We start from the raw sequence: 17,675 nt of genomic DNA, 5'->3' as shown, positions 1-17,675 counted from the left end.
TAAGGAACTCGTTGTCTCAAAGACTTGAAAAATTAGAGATTCATTAGATTAAAAATATGATCTTAACATTACTTTTCTGATGGGCTAAATGGCACCTTCCTGTCATTCTAAAGGGTTATTACAGTGGTACCAACACTGGTCCAATTATTTTTATTTCAACTTGAGTAACTGATTCATTTTGCAAAGTAGATGCAGTAAAGATATGATGTAAATACCTAGATAGATATAAAATGCTGGAGTAACTCAGCGGACAGGCAGCAGTTCTGGAGAGAAGGAATGGGTGATGTTTCGGGTCGAGACCCTTCTTCAGACTGATGTCTGGGGAGTGGGTGGGACAGAGATAAAATGTAGTTGGAGACAGCAAGACTCGTTGGAGAACTGGGAAGGGGGAAGGGATGGAGAGAGAGGGAAAGCAAGGGCTACTTGAAGTTAGAGAAGTCAATGTTCATACCACTGGGGTGTAAGTTACCCAAGCGAAATACGAAGTGCTGTTCCCCCAACCTCACTCTGACAATGGAGGAGACTCAAGGCAGAAAAGGTCAGTGTGGGAATGGGAGGGGGAGTTAAAGTGCTGAGCAACCGGGAGATCAGGTAGGTTTAGGCAGACTGCGCGGAGGTGTTCAGCGAAACGATCGCCGAACCTGCGCTTGGTCTCGCCAATATACAGGAGTCCACACCTGGAACAGTGGATATAGTGGATGAGGTTGGAGGAGATGCAAGTGAACCTCTGCCCCACCTGAAAAGACTGGCGTGGTCCTTGGACAGAGTCGAGGGGGGAGGTAAAGGGACACGTGTTGCATCTCCTGCGGTTGCAGGGAAAGTACATGGGGAGGGGGTGGTTTGGGTGGGAAAGGACGAGTTGACCAGGGAGATGTGGAAGGAACGGTCTCTGCGGAAAGCAGAAAGGGGTGGAGATGGGAAGATGTAGCTAGCAGTGGGATCCCGTTGGAGGTGGTGAAAACTCAGTGCCCCGCTGAGTTACTCAAGCATTTTGTGTCTAACTTAGATTTAAACCAGCATCTGCTGTTCTTTCCTACACATGATGTAAATACCTATTTGGTAAACCAAAGAATGTCAAGAATAAATAAATTAAATATTTGCATCTTTAAGCGAGAGTTTGTAGGTTAATTGGGACTAGTGTGAATGGGCAATCGCTGGTCGGCACGGGCTTGGTGGGCCAAAGGGCATGTTTCAATGCAGCATCTCTAAACTCTGCAAATATTACATTTATTTATTCTTGTTTTCTCTCTATCCTTTGCTTTACCGAATTATTTACAATGTTACTTTCCTGTTCTGCTTTGGACAAATAAATTTGTAACTGGAGTTAAAACTTTAAAAGAGTTAAAGGTAGCACAAAAATTACCTAACTTGTTGTGAATATAGTGTTTGAAAAGATGGGCAGTGAACCACTACCTTATATGTGAGATGTTATGTAAAGTGCTAGGTGAAATGTATCATCCTTCAGATCTGCTGTGTAATGCATTTTGTCAGAAAATGTAATGAATTTCAGTAACATGGAAACAGCTGTCACATTTAGACATGAATGAAGCTCTGATGGACGTGTGAGGTATCTGGGAATCTATTCATATGAATTAAATACCATAGTTTTATCAACAAATTATTTTCAAATATTTCATGTTGACAGAATCTAAATAATAGGGCTTTTTATAACATATTACTTTGACTATTAAAATTAATCTTCAAAACGGATGTTATTAAATTTGTCAAATCATTTTTGTCTAGATTAGAGACACAGCACTTTGGCCCACCGGGTCCACGCCAACCACTGATCAACCATGAAACTGTCCCTGAATCTGGAGGTGTGCCTTTTCACACTTCTATACCTTTTGCCCGATGGGAGAAGGGAGAAGAGGGAGTGGCCAGGGTGCGACTGGTCCTTGATGATGCTGCTGGCCTTGCCGAGGCAGCGTGAGGTATAAATGGGGTCATTAGAAGGGAGGCTGCTTTGTGTGACGGTCTGGGCTGCGTCCACAATTTGCTGCAATTTCTTGCGGTCTTGGATGGAGCTGTTCCCAAACCAAGCTGTGTTGCATCCATATAAAATGCTTCTACGGCGCATCTGTAGATGTTGGTGAGAGTTGTAGGGGATATGCCGAACGTCCTAACCTTCTGGGGGGGGGGGGGGTTGGGTGTGGGGGGGGGGGGTGGGGGGGGTTGGGAGGGTGGTGGGGGGGGGGGGGGGGGGGGGTGGGGGGGTGTGGGTGGGTTTGCAATACAAGCTAATGAAGTGTAGCTGAGATTGTACAGGGCATTGATAATATCACATTAGGACTGCCATGTGCTTGCTGTCTATCCTCTGTGATGTTATATTTGCTTTAGGGTCACCAGGCCATAGATTCCCTGGGAGTGACGGAAACTCTGCTGGAGTAACTCCGCGGGTCATGCAGCATCTCTGGAGAACATGGGTAGGTCACGTTTCGAGTCTGGACCCTCCTTCAGTCCCAGATGGATTCCCCGGTTCCTCTGGTAAGATTTGAGGATAAGGGGTCAGCCATTTAAGAGTGAAATAAGACCGTTCGTTGTGCAGAGGATGAAAGTCCTTGAAATTCTCTGCCATAGAGAGCTATTGACGCCTAGTTGTTAAGTATGTTCAGAGCTGAAACAGGTTCATTGTTAAACAGAGAGAGAATCATAGGACATTGAGATCAGACGGAAAATGGAACTGAGGGAAAGGATCTGCCATACGTTTACTGGATGAGTATTCAACGATCTACTCCTGCATCTCCCTGTTATATTCTTCATCAGTTTCTTCAATGGCATTGTTCCCATTCATCCTCAACTACATATGCTTATTTTAGTTAGAAGGGTGATACAGTGGTGAAGCTGGTAGAGCCACTGCCTTTCACAGTGCCAGTGACCCGGGTTCAATCCTAACCCTGGGTGCTGTTGTGTAGAGTTTGCAAGTTCTCCCCATGACCGGGTGGGTTTCCTCCAGGTGCTCTGGTTTCCTCCCACATCCCAAAGACGTTTGGGTTTGTAGGTTAATTGGCCCTCTGTAAAAGTAGCCCTAGTGTGTAGGGATGAGAAAGGGGGTTCACATAGAACTAGAGTGAAGGGGTGATCATAGAAACATAGAAAATAGGTGCAGGGAGAGGCCATTCAGCCCTTCAAGCCAGCACCGCCATTCATTGTGATCATGGCTGATCAGCAGTCGGCGTGGATTCGACGGGCTGAAGGACTTGTTTCCATGCTATATGTTACAATTAATTCAGTCAGTCAAAGGTGGTACTTGGTTGTCCGAATAAAATGAGACATTAAACATCCTTTTAGGAAGGGGTTATTGATAAAATAGTTCACAGGAAGTTCATTTTTCAAAGCACAACATACTGTAAAATTAGACACAGGCATTGTTACTAAAATCAATTCTAATGTATCATAATATCCTCCGTTTTGAAGCTTTCACGTCCATTTTCACACAACCCAATAAACGTCAGAAATCTCCAACTGGCCAATCCCCATTATTGGCAAAATGATAAGGTCATAATGCAAATCAATTGTCACAATCTGACCATATCATTTTTGCAGGTAGACAAAAATGCTGGAGAAACTCAACGGGTGCAGCAGCATCTATGGAGCGAAGGAAATAGGCAACGTTTCGGGCCGAAACCCTTCTTCAGGCCCAAAACATTGCCTATTTCCTTCGGTCCATAGATGCTGCTGCATGTTGAGTTTCTCCAGCATTTTTGTCTACTTTTGATTTTCCAGCATCTGCAGTTCCTTCCTAAACATCTCATTTTTGCACCTCTGCTTATTGGCTTGGAGGCATGGCACCAAGAAATCTTTGATCACAAGTTACTATATTGCTGCATCCTGGTTGGCCAGAGATCACATCTTGTAGCACACTGGATAGCCTTGGCAATGTAGTAAACGGCGGCGATAAAATGCCATTCACTACCCAAAGCTACAATAAAAAATATACTTTGCATGAAACACAAACCATGGGAAACAACCAGAACCAAATTCAACAAGCATCTAAATTCTTATCTAAATATGATGTACATAATTATGAATTTTCTACCCGACAAATATTTCATTTTTTTGGACCTATTTTTCAAACAAATGAAATATTTTCAGAAACGTTTGCAAGTCAATGATTTAATGCATTATCAAATGTGGTTTAGTTTAAAGGCACAGCATGCAAACTAGCCCTTTGGCCCATCGAGTCCACACTGATCATTGATCACACTAGTTTGGTTTAATTTAGAGGTACAGCATGGAAACATGCCCTTCGGCCCACCGCGCTCGCACTGACCAATGATCACCCATGCACTAGTTCTATCCCACACACTAGGGATAATTTACCAAAAACTATTAAGCCAACTAACCAATTAGCTAATTAACTGGTATAGTCCAATATTATCCCATTTTCTCATCCACCAATATTGCCCCAAATCACTCGGAACAATTTACAGATTGTAGCAATTAACCTACAAACCTGCACATCTTTGGGAAACCAGAGCATCTGAAGGAAACGGTCACAGGGAGAACGTGCAAACTCCACACAGACAGCACCCGAGGTGAGAATCAAGCCAGGTCACTGGTGCTATGAGGCAGCGGCTCTACCAGCTGCGCCACTGCGCCACCCATAATTTTCTGGTATAATATAATAATAATAAATTTTATTTATGGGCGCCTTTCAAGAGTCTCAAGGACACCTTACAAAAATTTAGCAGGTAGAGGAAATACATGTAAGGGGAATGAAATAAATAGTAGAGACATGACTAGTACACAAAGTAAAGACAGAATTCAATTCAAAACACAATATGAGGCAATTAATGCACAGATGAAAAGGGAGGGGGACGTGGGGCTAAGGATAGGCAGAAGTGAAGAGTTGGGTCTTGAGGCGGGACTGGAAGATGGTGAGGGACATGGAATTGCGGATCAGTTGGGGGAGGGAGTTCCAGAGGCTGGGAGCTGCCCTGGAGAAGGCTCTGTCCCCAAAACTGCGGAGGTTGGACTTGTGGATGGAGAGGAGACCGGCTGATGTGGATCTGAGGGACCGTGAGGGTTGGTAGGGGGAGAGGAAGTCAGTGAGATATGGGGGGGGCCAGATGGTGGAGGGCTTTGTAGGTGAAGATCAGGATTTTGTAGGTGATCCGGTGGGAGATGGGAAGCCAGTGAAGTTGTTTGAGGACTGGAGTGATGTGATGCCAGGATTTGGTGTGGGTGATGAGTCGGGCGGCTGCGTTCTGGACCAGTTGGAGTCGGTTGATGTAGGTGGAGCTGATGCCAAGGAGAAGTGAGTTGCAATAGTCCAGTCGGGAGGAGATGAAGGCATGGATGAGTCTTTCAGCAGCGGGAGGTGTGAGAGAGGGTCTGAGTCTGGCGATGTTGCGGAGATGAAAGAAGGAGGTTTTAATGACGTGGCGGATGTGAGGCTCAAGGGAGAGGGTGGAATCAAAGATCACGCCAAGGTTGCGGGCCTGGGGAGATGGGGAGACAGTGGTGCCGTCGATGGTGAGAGTGGGGTTATTGATTTTGCTGAGTGTGGTATTTTGTATTTGTATTTCTGCAATCGCCACCAAAATATCAGCCATTCATGCTTCAAAAAATACTGTGACGGGTGAAGGGTAAAGGTGAGTGTAAGGTTGCGTACCTGGAGAGGGGAATTACCTAGAGAGGGAACCCGGGTCTCTGCCGCTGTAAGGCAGCAACTCTACCGCTGCGCCACCGTGCCGCCTGGCATTACTCCAGCATTTTGTGTCTATCTTCATTACTGACACCATTCACTCCCTGCTGTGAGGGCTACATAACATATGTTGTGGGCAGGTGGGACTAGTGTAGATGGGGCAGATTGGCAAGATTCCACCCAAAGCCCAACACATCCATGGACAAGAACAAGATTAGTACGGGTGTCAGGGGTTATGGAGAGAAGGCAGGAGAACGGGGTTAGGAGGGAGAGATAGATCAGCCATGATTGAATGGTGGAGTAGACTTGATGGGCCGAATGGCCCATCAAGTCTACTCCACCATTCAATCATGGCTGATCTATCTCTACTCCTATCTAACTTGTAGGTGGTTATGCATGCAACCAAATATGTACTACTCCTATCACTAATGATCTTATGAAAAGTAACAGGTGCAATATCCCTTCCAAATGCCATACACTTGAGTGTACTAAATATAAAGATGTATAAAATCATGAGGGGAATAAATAAGGTGAGCACACAAAGTATTTTACCCGGAGGAGAGGAATCAAGAACAAGAGAACATCGGTTTAAGGTGAAAGAGGAAAGATTTAATAGGACCCGGAGGGGCAACTTTTTCGCACAAGAGTATGGTGGGTGTATGGAATCAGCTGCCAGAGGAGGTGCTTGAGGCAGAACCTATAACATCAGTCTGAAGAAGGGTCTCGACCTGAAACGTCGCCCATTCCTTCCCTCCAGAGATGATGGCCTGTCCCGCTCAGTTACTCCAGCATTTTGTGTCTACCTTCGATTTAAACCAGCATCTGCAGTTTTTTCCTGCACACTAGAACACCATTTGCTTAGTTTACTGTCAAGTGTATCGGGGGGGCAGTGAAAAGCGTTTGGTTGCGTGGGAAAGACTATACATGATTACAATCCACAGTGTACAGTTACAGGATGAAGGGACAAAGGGAAATGTAAAAGACATTTAGACTGGTACATGGATAGGATAGGTTTGGAGGGATATGGCCCAAAAGCAGGCAGGTGGGACTAGTGTAGATGATGGGTGTGGACAGGTTGGGCCGAAGGGCCTGTGGCCGCGCTGCATGACTCCCTGACTATGAAATGCCAGGTAAAAGTGCGCGATTGTTACAAACTATGAGGTAAATAGTAAAGTGCCGATAACACTCCGGGGACAAAAGGTATTTAATGTTCAGTTATTCTTTGCAAGATTGGGTGCAAATTACATCTGTCCAAAAACTGAAATAAGTCAAATATACCTTATTTTGTTCTCTGCTGGCGTAGTCCTGTGGTGGACATCTGTGATCAGCGGGCACATCTACACAGCAGTAGCCCAGCGGAGGTCTGCTGTGTGACCCAACCCCGTCTGACCACAACGCTCATCCCTGAGTTTAACCCGTCTGAAACGGCGCCTATCCATGGTTAACACCCTACAGATGCTGCCTGACCCGCTCCAGAGATGCTGCCTGACCCGCTCCAGAGATGCTGCCTGACCCGCTCCAGAGATGCTGCCTGACCCGCTCCAGAGATGCTGCCTGACCCGCTGCACAGATGCTGCCTGACCCGCTCCAGAGATGCTGCCTGACCCGTTCCAGAGATGCTGCCTGACCCGCTCCACAGATGCTGCCTGACCCGCTCCACAGATGCTGCCTGACCCGCTCCACAGATGCTGCCTGACCCGCTCCAGAGATGCTGTCTGGCCCGCTCCACAGATGCTGCCTGGCCCGCTCCACAGATGCTGCCTGGCCCGCTCCAGAGATGCTGCCTGGCCCGCTCCAGAGATGCTGCCTGGCCCGCTCCAGAGATGCTGCCTGACCCGCTCCAGAGATGCTGCCTGACCCGCTCCAGAGATGCTGCCTGACCCGCTCCACAGATGCTGCCTGACCCGCTCCAGAGATGCTGCCTGGCCCGCTCCAGAGATGCTGCCTGACCCGCTCCAGAGATGCTGCCTGACCCGCTCCAGAGATGCTGCCTGACCCGCTCCACATATGCTGCCTGACCCGCTCCACAGATGCTGCCTGACCCGCTGAGTTACTCCAGCACTCTGTGCTCTACGCGAGTTCCTTGCACCTCCCCTGTGTCCACAGAGCTGTGGGTACTGTGATACGTCCATCTAGTTCCCCCACAGCTCGTACCTGAGAATGTTTCTCATCGACGATCGCTATGGGTGGGAGGGGGGTGGGGGGGCTGCATGATACCAGGACTGTAGACTGCGAGGGGTGGCCTCTTTGCTTCTTTCCAGCCCTCTAGTCGCGGAATCGCATGGTGGGGAGGGGGGGGGGGGGGGGGGGGGGGGGGGGGGGTGCTCTCTAGAGCGGGTCAGGCAGCATCTGTGGAGCGGGTCAGGCAGCATCTCTAGAGCGGGTCAGGCAGCATCTCTAGAGCGGGTCAGGCAGCATCTCTGGAGCGGGTCAGGCAGCATCTCTGGAGCGGGTCAGGCAGCATCTGTGGAGCGGGTCAGGCAGCATCTCTGGAGCGGGTCAGGCAGCATCTCTGGAGCGGGTCAGGCAGCATCTCTGGAGCGGGTCAGGCAGCATCTGTGGAGCGGGTCAGGCAGCATCTCTGGAGCGGGTCAGGCAGCATCTCTGGAGCGGGTCAGGCAGCATCTCTGGAGCGGGTCAGGCAGCATCTGTGGAGCGGGCCAGGCAGTATCTCTGGAGTGGGCCAGGCAGCATCTCTGGAGCGGGCCAGGCAGCATCTGTGGAACGGGCCAGGCAGCATCCTTGGTGGGCATGAGTTTGGCTTGATTGTATTTATGTGTCTCTCCTGTTACAGCGTGTTTACGAGTCTAAGTACCATTAAGAATATTTTCCGTTTCGATTTATTATTGTCTACCGAGGTGCAGTGAAAAGCGTAGTTCTGCTTGCCCTCCAAACATCCTACACATAAATACAATCGCCAAACTCGTGTACAATAGATAGAGCAAATGAGAATATAGAGTGCAGAATATAGTTCTCAGCAATATGATGAAAAAAGCCAACACCAATGGCAACAGTAACACAATCAATTCGAGATTAAATGTTTTAAAGTGAGAAATGGCTTTGTGTTTGTTACGGGGAGAAGGCAGGAGAATGGGGTTGAGAGGGAACAGTAGACCAGCCATGATCGAATGGCGGAGCAGATTCGATGGGCCGAATGGCCTAAATCTTCCCTTATATAAACATAGACGTAGAAGCATAGAAAATAGGTACAGGAGTAGGCCATTCGACCCTTCGAGCCAGCACCGCCATTCAATATGATTATGGCAGATCATCCACAATCAGTACCCCGTCCCTGCTTTCCCCCCATATCCCTTGATTCCCTTAGCCCTAAGAGCTAAATCTAACTCTCTCTTGAATACTTATGTCTACTTATGCATCTCTGAAGAACGTGGACAGGTGACATTTCGGGTCGGAAGCCTTCTTCAGACTAATTGTAAGGGGTGGGGGTGGAGGAGGGTGGGGATGGGGGTGGGGGTGAGCTGGGAGAGGGGAGAGAGGAGAGGCAGGACAAAGCGTGGCAGGTAACAGGTAGGAAGGAACTGCAGATGCTGGTTTACATCTCCTTATACATCGTCTGCTTTGATCTGTCGTTTTCACACCTTGCCCTTCCTTTATCTCTGTGCCTCCCTCTTTCCTGACTCTCAGTCTGAAGAAGGGTCTCGGCCCAAAACGTCACCCATTCCTTCTCTCCAGAGATGCTGCCTGTCCCGCCGAGTCACTCTGTGCCTATCTGCAGGCAGCAGGTGCATGCACACACCTTGGCGTGAGGTGAGCTCGGTGGACGTGGGGGAGATCTGATCCTACTGAAGGGAATCCTTGTTCACCGCAGACTGGGCGCATGCATCCTGTGCGTTTGCACAGCCGACGCAGTCCTCGGGCTACACTCCCTTGCTGTGCCAAAGGAGAATCTTTCAACGTGGATGAACACTGGGTGAATGAATCATCAGCCGCGCTATTCCATGTTACAAAAAAAATAATCAGACGAAACATGAATGGGAAACACCGCATGTAAATGAACGCCCTCCTCCCTCGATATTGCCTTCACACTGAGTCGCTTTACGGGTTCGTAGGGCAGCAAGTTTAAACCACGTACCGTACACGGGAGAATATATTAAAGTGGGGACTCGGTGGGCGGAAGGGAAGATGAATTGATTACACCTGACCTACAAAGCCTACAATGATGATTGGCAGGCTTTATTACATTAAGAAGATGACATTTTACAGTGCAGCGGATGGCTGCAATATTCTTTGGGTTTCAGTGAAGTGGGAACCGGGAAATGAGTTTGCGGGAGCTCTGTGATAGGGACGGTTTATCGATTGGGAAGGTTGACGGAGATTGAAGATTTTTAGACAGTACTCTCTATGCTGGTGACATATCAGTCACTGCAGAGTTTTTGGCCTCCGTTCAATTCCCGGACAGAAGGAGAACGCCAGAGGTTTTAGAGATACAGCACGGAAACAAGGCCGACGATTAGACACAAAATGCTGGAGTAACTCAGCGGGACAGGGAGCATCCCTGGAGGGAAGGAATGGGTGCCTTCTTCAGACACGGGGATAAGGCCCTTCGGCCCACCAGGTCATAGAAACATAGAAAATAGGTGCAGGAGTAGGCCATTCGGCCATTCAATATGATCATGGCTGATCATCCAACTCAGTATCCTGTACCTGCCTTCTCTCCATACCCCCTGATCCCTTTAGCCACAAGTGCCACATCTAACTCCCTCTTAAATATAGCCAATGAACTGGCCTCAACTACTTTCTGTGGCAGAGAATTCCACAGATTCACCACTCTCTGTGTGAATTTTTTTTCTCCTCATCTCGGTCCTAAAAGACTTCCCCCTTATCCTTAAACTGTGACCCCTTGTTCTGGACTTCCCCAACATCGGGAACAATCTTCCTGCATCTAGCCTGTCCAACCCCTTAAGAATTTTGTAAGTTTCTATAAGATCCCCCCTCAATCTTCTAAATTCTAGCGAGTACAAGCCGAGTCTATCCAGTCTTTCTTCATATGAAAGTCCTGACATCCCAGGAATCAGTCTGGTGAACCTTCTCTGTACTCCCTCTATGGCAAGAGTGTCTTTCCTCAGATTAGGAGACCAAAACTGTACGCAATACTCCAGGTGTGGTCTCACCAAGACCCTGTACAACTGCAGTAGAACCTCCCTGCTCCTATACTCAAATCCTTTAGCTATAAATGCTAACATACCATTCGCTTTCTTCACTGCCTGCTGCACCTGCATGCCTACTTTCAATGACTGGTGTACCATGACACCCAGGTCTCGTTGCATCTCCCCTTTTCCTAATCGGCCACCATTCAGATAATAGTCTAATGTTGATCACCTGTTCACACCAGCCCTGTACCCGTCGCTTCCGACACACCAGGGACAATTTACAGAGGGCCAATTAACTTACAACCCTGCACCTCTTTGGGATGTGGGAGGAAACCGGAGCACCCGGAGAAATCCCACGCTCACCCACAGAATCGGCCTTTCCTTTCCAGCAAACTGTCCCAGGCGCTGGGACAAGCCACTGAATAAATGGGGCACAGGTAGAGTTGCTGCCTCACAGCGCTAGAGACCGGGTTCGATCCTGACACCGGCTGCTGTCTGCATGGAGTTTGTACGTTGTCTCAGTGACCGCGTGGGGTTTCTTCGGGTGCTCCGGTCCTCCACTACCCCGCAACACCCCCCCCCCCCCCCCCCACACACACACACACACACACACACACACACACACACACTCCAAAGAAGTACAGGTTTGTAGATGAATTGGCTTCAGTAAGATGTGTACATTGTCCCTCGTGTGTGTAGGGTAGTGCTGGTGTGGGGGCGATCGCTGGTCGGTGCGGACTCGGTGGGCCGGAAGGCTTGTTTCCGCGCTGTATCTCTAAAGTGTAATGGCAAACCCCGGCCAACTCGAAGTCGGAGGCTTCTTTCAGAAAAGCAAGGCGGGAATTGTATGCGGACTGCTCGTTTCACCAACACGGATACGGGGGCTGGAGCGAGCCTGCTGCATGAAGCGCGTCTCTCTCTCTCTCTCTCTCCAGTCGTGGGAGAAATATTGCAGTTGATCAATCTGCTCAGAGGTGGCATTCTTCCCTATTTGGCAATAGCTGCATTGGCCTGATGTGAATACGGTGCACGATGAACGGGAGGAGGGGGGATGGAGAGGGGGGCAGAGATACAACGCGAATGCAGAATACATGTCCGTGGGAATATGAGAATAGACACACACACACGCGAAAGACGGTGGGTGTGTGTGTGTGTCCCACGGGCTGGCAGCAAGCACATCACTCGCGGCTTTAGTGAAGCAGCTGTACTGTATCCAAGCCGCAACACATCAGCGCAGCCCGCTCCCCACCAACAGCCTCTTGCCGAAGACCGCGCATCCTCGCCCCCCCAGCTTATCCCTCAGGGAAACGCGATTCCAAAGACGTTTTTGGAAAGGCACACACTCAGTGGTTGTTGCAAAGACACAAGTGGTACCCTGAGCCCCCCTGAATCCACTCGCTCGATCTGAGCGACTGTGTTGTGCGAGCTGCCAGCGGCGTAGAGCGGGTCAGTGTGCTAGTATCTATCTATCTGTCTCACTGCCCCACACTCTGGGCTATTTCTGCCAGACCCGATCGCCCCCCCCCCCCCCCTCTCTCTCTCCCCAATCCCCATCATCGCTTCCACCAGTCTAAGTGCGACGCTAAAATGAACACATACCGAAGCAAAATACAATTTAAAAAAAGCTGCGGCTGGCTCCAAACGCCCATGTTAAAATGCACGAAACACAAGTACCTTTCATCCAGTCCACCACATGCTTGGGCGACCATTTACTGATGGGATCCATAATCAAAGCCATGGGTGCCCGGGGTTGGTGTGAGCACACGCCGGGGAGAAACGGGAGATCAGATCATTCAAAGCATGTCTGAAGGAACGAGGGATCCGATTGTCATCGTACATCCAGATCCGTGTGTGTTTGGGGGAGGGAGGGAGGGGCTTCGGTTTGCTGGAGCCCAGCGCTTGCAGCCGCACTGGGTCGGTCGGTCGGTCGGTGGCGGTGGATAGATAGATAGATAGTGTGTTGGCGGCAGCCTGGCCGCTCGCTGCCCGCAGTCACCCCAGCCACGGTGCGCCGGAAATAGCGCAATATGCAAAGCCAGGGCTTGCCGCTCGCCACTCGCATCATGCTCTTCCCAAAACTATCTGGTGCTGGAGGAGGGGAGGGGAAGGGAGGAGGGAGACGGGCCGCTTGCAAGGGGGAGGTGAGTAGCCTCACTCATACTCATTCACTCACTCACTCACACTCATCCCTCACTCACCCACATTCACTCACTCACTCTCACTCACCCACACTCATCCCTCATTCACTCAGTCACTCTCACTCACACCCACACACACTCACTCACCCACATTCACTCACTCACTCACTCACACACCCCCTCACCCACACTCATTCACTCGCGCACACTCACTCTCACTCACACACACCCTCACACTCACTCACACATCCCCTCACACTCACTCATTCACTCGCGCACACTCACTCACACACACACTCACTCATTCACTCACGCACACTCACTCACTCACTCACACTCTCTCTCTCTCGCTCACTGAGTCAGAGAGACGCACCACACGCCTGGCGATTCCACTCCTGACTTTGGAAACGGAGAGGGAGATTTAAAAAAAGCTGGAGTAAATCGGCGGGTCAGGCAGCATCTCTGGAGAACATGGATAGGCGACGTTTCGGGTCGAGACCCTTCTTCAGCCTGAGAGTCCGGGGAGAGGGAAACTTGAGATATGACCAGGTTTGGAGGGATACGGACGAAACGCAGGCAGGTGGGACTAGTGTAGCTGGCTCATTGTTGGCCGGTGTGGGCAAGTTGGGCCGATGGGCCTGTTTCCACACTGCATCACTCTGTGAAGAGGTATAAATGACTCATGGGGCGACGGGCCCGGTGTGAGAGAGTGCTGTCTCGTCCCCCCTCCTGTACCTCCAGCAGATCAGAACATTGGCAAATGTATCTTTGAATTAAGCTGCGTCCTTCTTGCGCCCTCTCACTTCTCTGGGCTATTTGCAGGGAGGGGTCGCCATCACTGGTTAGACCTTCGAGGGCAGGTGGTGCTAAATTACCAGCTTCATTGTCCTGTTTATTCATTCTAGACCCGGCGGGAATGCCTGGGATTTACGAGGAAGTCAGCTGGGGGACACGGCTTCTTCCCAGCAAACATCTTTCTTGAGGCACTCTAATGGATGTCATTATCCTTGTTACATACGCTTTCCGCTGCAAAAGCAATGCGCCAAGCAAATTATTACAAAACTCCCATTAATTATAGGCTCAAGATTTTAGTGTGTGTGTGGGGGTTGGTTACGGCAGTATTGTCATCCTACTTATAGAGTCATAAAGTTATACAGCGTGGAAACAGGCCCTTCGGCCCAACTTGCCCACACCGTAAAACATGCCCCACTCCACTAGTCCCACCTGCCTGCGTTTGGCCCATATCCCTCCAAACCCGTCCTACCCATGTAAACGACATTGAACAACATTGATTACAGTGTGTGGGAGTGGTGCATTAAATGCGTCCCATTTATTATAACGTCATCCCATTTCATAATTCTCATAAAGTTTATTCAACAGCAGTAAATCTCTGATAACCTTATTCATCTGCAGTCGAGATCACGAACTTAGTTCCCTGTGCCAACAAGTCCAGTCGCCCATCACAGCAATGGGAATGATTTTGGATTGAACACCACCAATTCAAAGTAACATAGTTCATGCCCTGCTAATCTTGAACTACCATGGACCAGATATATTTTGGCAACATTATTTACAGCTCCACTTTAACAAAAAAAACATTAATGCGTGTCAATAAAATCAATAAATGCATTAGTTTCCCCTTTTTGTCTCAGATAATAGATCCAAATATTGTCAATTAATTCTCTTGACATAATCAAACATCTGCTTACTTACTATACGATAGACACAGAATATTGGAGTAACTCAGCGGGACAGGCAGCATCTCTGGGGAGAAGAAATGGGTCGAGACCCTTCTTACAAAATCTTATCTTATCTCCATATAAAGACACAAAGTGCTGGTGTAACTCAGCAGGTCAGGCAGCATCCCTGGAGAACATGGATATCCTTCAGACGAAGAAGAGTTCTGACATGAATCGTCACTTATCCATGCTCCCCAGAGATGCTGCCTGACCAGCTGAGCTACTCCAGCAATGTGCCTTTTTTTTCGTAAACCAGCGTGAACCATTTCCTTGTGTCTCCACCCTATCTCTCTGTTTTGCTGCATCCTGCTATTACAATACAAAGGAAGGCCATTCAGCCCGTCTGCGCCAGGTCAAGTCAAGCCAAGTTTATTCATCACATACGCATACGAGATGTGCAGTGAAATGAAAAGTGGCAATGCTTGTGGATTGTGCAAAAAAACTACAAAACAGAATGGAACAGAATCAGTAATTACATATTTGTGGAAGAGAAAAAAAAAGAAAAAACAGCAATTTTAAAAAGACACCACACAACAGTAAAATGTTATAGTAAGTTAGTCCCTGGTGAGATAGGAGTTTACAGTCCTAATGGCCTCTGGGAAGAAACTCCTTCTCATCCTCTCCGTTTTCACAGCATGGCAACGGAGGCGTTTGCCTGACTGTAGCAGCTGGAACAGTCCGTTGCTGGGGTGGAAGGGGTCCCCTATGATCTTGTTAGCTCTGGAGTTGCACCTCCTGGAGTTGCACTTTCCTGCAGGGGGGCGAGTGTAATTCCCATAGTGCGTTCGGCTGAACGCACTACTCTCTGCAGGGCCTTCTTGTCCTGGGCAGAGCAATTCCCAAACCAGATTGTAATGTTTCCGGACAAGATGCTTTCTGCAGCCGCTGAGTAGAAGCACTGAAGGATCCTCAGAGACACTCTGAATTTCCTCAATTGCCTTAGGTGGTAAAGGCGCTGCCTTGCCTTACTCACCAGTACAGCGGCGTGTGATGTCCATGTCAGATCCTCTGAGATGTGGACTCCCAGGTATTTAAAGCAGCTCACCCTATCCGCAGTATCCCCATTTATCTTCAGTGGTGTGTACGTCCTCGGATGTTGTGCCCTCCTAAAGTCCACGATCAGCTCCTTAGTTTTTTTGACATTCAAGAGGAGGCTGTTGTCCTGACACCATAGTGCCAGATCAGCCACCTCCTCCCGGTAGGCCTTCTCATCGTTGTCTGAGATCAGGCCTACCACCACAGTATCATCAGCAAACTTGATTATAGAGTTGGAGCTGAACCTAGCCACAGTCATGTGTGTACAGTCATTTCTAAGCAGAATCCAGTCCGTCTTATTCCCCAGATCTCTCCCCCACACGGTGCAATGCACTCTTTTCCTTTATTCCTTTATGAAAGCACCTTTTCCCCTCCCGTTTCCTCCAACCTTCAGGCTATTCATTCCAGTCCATAGCAACCTTCTGCGTAAAGAAACATTTTGCACACTGTCCGTGGTCAACCCTTCTGCCAATAGACTACACTATATTAATTTAATCTGGATTCTTGTTCAGGATTTTAAACACTTTAAAAAACCCTCCGACCCACTCTGCTGCAATAAAAATAATTTCAATTTCTACAGCTACTCCTCCCTGGAACTATCCAGCAAATATTTCCTGAACTAGCTCTATATTGGCCTCATTCCAAAATGAGCTGGGCACAACATTGCAACATTTTAAGATTTAATATAACTTATTTGCTTTCGTGCTCTCTGCTCCATTGCTAAAGCTCAGGATTGCTTAGCTCATGGTTGCGTTTTGTTAAATTTCCTCCCACACCCCAAAAGACGTGCGGGGTTGTAGGTTGTTGGTCTCTGTAAATTGCCCTTAGTGTGTAGGCCAGGGAGTGGATGAGAGAGTGGGATAACATAGAACCAGTGTGACCGGGGTGATCGACCTTCAGTATAGACTTGGTGGGCCAAAGGGCCTGTTTCCATGTTGTATCTATAAACTAAATTGTCTTTTCAACTTGACACCTTTAAAGAGACATATTTTGCTTTGTCTACTTACACAATGATTCCTTTAGATTGCGCACTTCTTATTCTCCTGAGGAAAATGAGAAAAAGTTCATTTTCTTGGCATCAAGTTTCATTTCCTAGTGTCCACCCAGTCCACCAGTCTACGCACCTCCTTTCAATCTTTTCTTTTGTCCACCAGCTTCGTTTTAATTGCAAATTAACTGAACTTGAAAGCTTCAAGTTCCTAGGAATAAATATCACTAATAATTTGTTGTGGACCAGCCACATTAAAGCTATTGTCAAGAAAGCACACCAAGGCCTCAACTTCCTTAGAAGGCTTAGGATGTTTGGCCTTTCTCCAGCAACTCTCACCAACTTCTACAGATGTGCCGTTGAAAGCATCTTATCAGGATGCATCACCCACTGGTTTGGGAACGGCTCTATCCAAGGCCGCAAGAAATTGCAGAGTTGTGGACGTCGCCCAAATCATCACACAAACCTTCCATTGGAGTAATGAGGGACTAAAGATGTCCGTGAACACTCCCGCTAGTTGGTCCGTGCAGTTCCTGAGGACGTGCCCAGGGACTCCATCTGGGCCATTTGTTTTTCATGGGTTCACCCTCAAGAAGTTCGATCTTCCTCCTGCAACAGTGACCTTGGGAACAGGCACACTCGAGTCTGTCGGGGCAGATGTCATCACCCTGTTGGCCCTCTGTGCCAAGCGAGTATAGAAGGCATTAAGTTCATCAGGGAGGGTCGCACTGTCACCAGCGATGCTGCCTGACTTCTAATATTGTGTCGGAAAGAACTTCAGATGCTGGTTTAAATCGAAGGTCGGCACAAAATGCTGGAGTATCTCAGCGGGACAGGCAGCATCTCTGGAGAGAAGGAATGGGTAAAGTTTTGGGTGGAGACCCCAACCAGTCTGAAGAAGGGTCTCGACCCGAGACATCACCCATTCCTTCTCTCCAGAGATGCTGCCTGTCCCGCTGAGTTACTCCAGCTTTTTGTGACTTCTAATATTAATCTCATCATGAAATAACACAT

General features: G+C 48.6%; 1 protein-coding gene across 1 annotated transcript in view; it reads right to left on the bottom strand.

Moving 5' to 3' along the window:
- The window catches only part of LOC116979239 (connector enhancer of kinase suppressor of ras 2-like), a 355,767-nt gene extending 343,157 nt beyond the window's left edge, over positions 1-12,610 (bottom strand). The window contains exon 1 of the mRNA XM_033030831.1: positions 12,436-12,610. Within this exon, the coding sequence (XP_032886722.1) occupies positions 12,436-12,499 (64 nt within the window). The 5' untranslated portion in view covers positions 12,500-12,610. The remainder of the gene's footprint in view (positions 1-12,435) is intronic.
- Positions 12,611-17,675: the final 5,065 nt, after the last annotated feature.

This window comes from Amblyraja radiata, chromosome 12, assembly GCF_010909765.2.
Source record: "Amblyraja radiata isolate CabotCenter1 chromosome 12, sAmbRad1.1.pri, whole genome shotgun sequence".
Lineage (NCBI taxonomy): Eukaryota > Metazoa > Chordata > Chondrichthyes > Rajiformes > Rajidae > Amblyraja > Amblyraja radiata.
This window is presented reverse-complemented; position numbering and strand designations above follow the sequence as displayed.